The 4372-nt window shown below is 59.3% G+C and overlaps 1 protein-coding gene across 1 annotated transcript; it reads left to right on the forward strand.

Annotated features, from left to right (window-relative positions):
• Positions 1-252: 252 nt before the first annotated feature.
• LOC123398033 (probable LRR receptor-like serine/threonine-protein kinase At4g37250) lies at positions 253-3576 on the forward strand. The gene is made up of 2 exons (XM_045092547.1): positions 253-2626; positions 2717-3576. The coding sequence occupies exons 1-2, from the start codon at positions 865-867 to the stop codon at positions 3412-3414; spliced, it is 2460 nt and encodes an 819-aa protein (XP_044948482.1). The 5' UTR covers positions 253-864; the 3' UTR covers positions 3415-3576.
• Positions 3577-4372: the final 796 nt, after the last annotated feature.

The following is a 4372-nucleotide window of genomic DNA, read 5'->3' on the forward strand; positions in this document are numbered from 1 at the left end:
GCCATCGTCCACATGTTTTATCCGTGTGATATTGGGAAGCTCTCGACAGTGCTATTGAAACTCATTCAACTATCCCTCGCTAGTTAGTTTCCTTTAATCCAGCTTCCGCTCTTTTTTCTCCCTAATCATTCTCACGAGACTTTAGTAGAACGTTCGCAAATGAGTGAACACTTGCATTATACTTGCCCGATTAGATATTCAGATGATTGAAGAAAACTCCATATTAATATAACTTGCAAGTCCAGGCCAACATAGAAAGATGTATGGGTAAGATAATGGTATCATCACAGCTCGATTGTCTAGGAAAAAATCATCACAGCTGGATCTTGCAAATATGCTAGTGGTACTTTTCACAGACGAATTATCTACTTTTGTGCATTGTATGTATACCACCATACCACCCCTTTGCATGATTCGGCACTCCTATTTTCATCTTTGTGAAAAGGAGCCCTTGCCCTGGGCCAAAGCGGCCACCTTTTCACCAATTCCTCTTCATCCCCTTCCTTCCATACACGAGCTGAGGAATCGGGACGCCGGGCCCAAAAGTTCACGCGCATACACAGAAAACAGAGCATGCATCAACCAAACCCCACTCTGGCACACCCTCCCTCCTTGATAACAGCACTCCCTTTCATCCTCTCCATTTGCCTCGCAACTCCCTTCGATACTTTAGGATACCAGAGGGGATCTAATCTAATTCACTCTTGACTATGCTCTGACTCCACTCACTCTCGTATCTTCGTCAAGCTTTAGCGCGGTTTGGGTGAACCACCACCTCAACCAATCCAAGGGAGTGAGGAGCAGAACCACCGTCGCCACCCAAAACCCTGCTTCTTATGCCCTCTCCGACCTCCATGCTACCACATGCCATTGCCACTGCCATTCCCATCGCACCGCCACCGCCGCCGCCTTGCTACGTCCATGGCCGCCGCAGCCCGCCGCCCTCTGCTTCTCCCTGCCCCATGGCTGCTACTGCTGCTGCTGGGCGTCGTCCACTCGACGTCGCAGCTCGCCGTGGCGCTTGACCAGGACGGCGTGCTTCTCCTCTCCTTCAAGTCCTCCCTCCTCGCCGACCCCCTCGGCTCCCTCTCCGGCTGGGGCTACGCCGACGCCACGCCCTGCGCCTGGAACGGCATCGTCTGCATGGCCTTCCCCGGCACGGCGACGTTGTCCTCGGATCAGATGAGGGTCGTCAGCGTCATCCTGCCCAACGAGCAGCTCGTCGGCCCCATCTCGCCGGAGCTGGGGCGGATCGAGCACCTCCGCCACCTCGATCTATCCGGCAACGCGCTCAACGGCACCCTCCCCGTCGACCTGTTCCGCGCGCCGGAGCTCCGCATCCTCTCGCTCGCCAGCAACGGCATCACGGGAGGGCTGCCGGAGCAGGTCGGCCAGCTGCGCAGCCTCCGCGCCCTCAACCTCGCCGGCAACGCGCTCTCCGGCGCAATACCGGGGAACCTCACACTGCTCCGGAACCTCACCGCCGTCTCCCTCGCCAGCAACTACTTCTCCGGCGCGCTCCCCGGCGGCGGCTTCCCGGCGCTGCAGGTGCTCGACGTCAGCTCCAACATGCTCAACGGCACGCTCCCGGCGGACTTCGGAGGCTCGGCACTGCGGTATGTCAACCTCTCCTCCAACCGGCTCGCCGGGGCCATACCGGCGGAAATGGCGTCGCACCTGCCGGCCAACGTCACCATCGACCTGTCCTTCAACAAACTCACCGGCGCGATCCCGGTGGTGGCGCCGTTCGTGGCGCAGAGGGCTACGGCATTCGCAGGCAACGACGAGCTGTGCGGGAGGCCGCTCGACAGCCTCTGCTCCGATGCTTCCACCTCCGCCGTGGATCCCCCGAACGGGACGGCAAAGTCGCCCCCCGCCCTTGCGGCGATACCCAATAACCCGACCGAGGCGATGCCCGGCAATGGAGCGCCGTCATCGGGAGGAGGAGGACAAGGCAAGCTGAAGGTGGCCACCATCCTAGCCATTGCCGCCGGCGACGTGGCCGGCATCGCCGTCCTGTTCGTGGTGTTCTTCTACGTGTACCAGGCCAGAAAAAGAAAGCAGCGGCAGGAGGTGGCGAAGCAGAGGATGGGAGCAGCGGTGTTCAAGAAGCCGGACCCGTCGGACGAGTCCCCCGACGTCGCCGGCCGGAGCCTGTCGTGCTGTCCCGGGAAGAAGGCAGGCGACGACAGCGAAGACACGGAGGAGGATGTGACGGACACGTCGGCCTCCTTCGTTGCCAAGGAGGAGAACCACAGGGCAGGCGAGGGAGCGTCGGCGGCCAAGAAGGCGAAAGAGAGGTCGGTGCTGGTGACGGTGGACGGCGAGGTGGAGCTGGAGCTGGAGACGCTGCTCAAGGCGTCGGCGTACATCCTCGGCGCGGCAGGCGACAGCATCGTGTACAAGGCGGTGCTGGCCGACGGCGCGGCGCTGGCGGTGCGCAGGATCGGCAGCGACGACGCCGGCGTGAGGCGGTTCAGCGAGTTCGATGCCCAGATGCGCGCCATCGCCAAGCTCCGTCACGTCAACATCCTGCGCCTCCGCGGCTTCTACTGGGGCCCCGACGAGATGCTCCTCATCCACGACCTGGCCGCCAATGGCAGCCTCGCAAACGCCTCCGTGAAAAGTAAGCACCCAACCCAACTCGACGTAAACGCGCCATTTCATTTAGTGTTGGTTGTGCATCGCTGACGTAGCTCGACCGATCGCTGAGCAGGGAAGCCGGGGACGCCGCCGATGAACCTCGGGTGGAGCGCGCGGCTGCGCATCGCGCGGGGCGTGGCGAGAGGCCTGGCGTACCTCCATGACAAGAAGTGTGTGCACGGCAACGTGAGGCCCAGCAACATCCTCCTGGACGCGGACATGGAGCCGCTGCTGGCCGACCTGGGCATCCACCGGCTGGTCCGGGGCGCCGGGGACAGCAGACTGAAGCCGGCGGGGCGGTTCGGGAGCAAGCGGTCCGCCAAGAGCCTGCCGGACCTGTCGCCGCCGCCGCCCGGGACAGGAGGGGGAGCGAGCCCGTTGGCCGGCGCCGGGCCTTCCTCCACCTCCGCCGAGGCGGCCGCTCAGTACCAGGCGCCGGAGGCGGCCAAGAACCCGACGAAGCCGAGCGCCAAGTGGGACGTGTACTCGTTCGGCATGGTGCTGCTCGAACTCGTGGCCGGGCGGGCGCTGACGAGCGTGGAGCTGTGCCAGTGGGCGGCGGGGGAGGACCAGGGGCAGCAGGCGTTCCTGCTGGCCGACGCGGCGCTGCGGGGGGAGATGGAGGGCAGGGAGGAGACGCTGGCGAGCTGCCTCAGGCTGGGGTTCGCGTGCTGCGCCGCGGCGCCCGGCAAGAGGCCCGCCATGAGGGACGTGCTCCAGGCCATCGACAGGATCCCGTCTCCTTCCTCCAACTCCTCCTCCGCGCAGTGACAGCGACGACCTCGACTGTTCCGATCATTCCTTCCTTCCTTCCTTCCCCTCCTCAATGGCGAGCTCTGCTTGTTGATTTCTTCTGTGGTTGTCCTTTCTTGTTTGTACACCATGATTTTTGTCCCGTCCAGTTTCTGAAAGGAATTGGTGCGTGCTCGTGCATCCGGGTGTGTTGATGATTTCAGCACTTGCATCTCTCCCGATCGAACGGCTATACACAAAATAAGACCAACATCTTGTCGCCGCTGTTGTAATCTCACACAAACCTAGTAGAAAGCATTCGTTTGTCGTCGTCGCCATCAAAGCGGTTTGGATTGCATGCGTCTTGGTCAATTGCGGCTTGGATCTTGGAATCGCAACACAAGATCCATCTACAGGTCAACGAAACCATATCTGCATCCTCCTGCCGTATTGATTGTTTACAAGAAACAAAGCTGTTTTTTTTTAACGGAGGCATAAGATTTGCCTCATCAATTAAATAAAAAAAATAGAGTTTGAGAGTTTTACAATAACATCAATAACACAGCATGTCAACTACTCACCCCTAATGATATTCCCTAACCGATTAGCATCGTTAAGCGGCGGTAACCCGTTTGCCTCGTCGCAGATTGCCCTGAACAGAATTAGTGGTGGAGCGCTCTTGTTCCGGAAAATGCGAGAATTTCTTTCATTCCATATGGTCCAAGACAAAAGCATGGTTATGGATGCCATGACATTCTTATCCGGTGTTTGCAGATCGGTCATTTTGTCCCATCAAGCCATGACAGAGTCTTGCATATGCCAGCCCGAAGTGTCGACGTGGACAAGGCCGAAATAATCGATTACCAAACGCAATAGCCTGTGGGTGTACCGACACTTGAAGAATAGGTGTGTGCATGTTTCTTGTTCCCTCTTGCATAAAGGCCAGAGTTCGCAGTTATCCCAATAGCGCTTCTCAAGCCGGTCAGCTGTCCAAATT

Source organism: Hordeum vulgare, chromosome 5H (assembly GCF_904849725.1).
Source record: "Hordeum vulgare subsp. vulgare chromosome 5H, MorexV3_pseudomolecules_assembly, whole genome shotgun sequence".
Classification (NCBI taxonomy): Eukaryota; Viridiplantae; Streptophyta; class Magnoliopsida; order Poales; family Poaceae; genus Hordeum; species Hordeum vulgare.

What these genes read in the sequence shown, in the direction of transcription:
- LOC123398033 (XM_045092547.1), top strand. Translation starts at nt 865, where the DNA reads ATGCCATTGCCACTGCCATTCCCATCGCACCGCCACCGCCGCCGCCTT. An exon ending in CGCAAACGCCTCCGTGAAAA is followed by an intron (nt 2,627 to 2,716) that starts GTAAGCACCCAA and finishes ATCGCTGAGCAG; the next exon opens with GGAAGCCGGGGACGCCGCCG.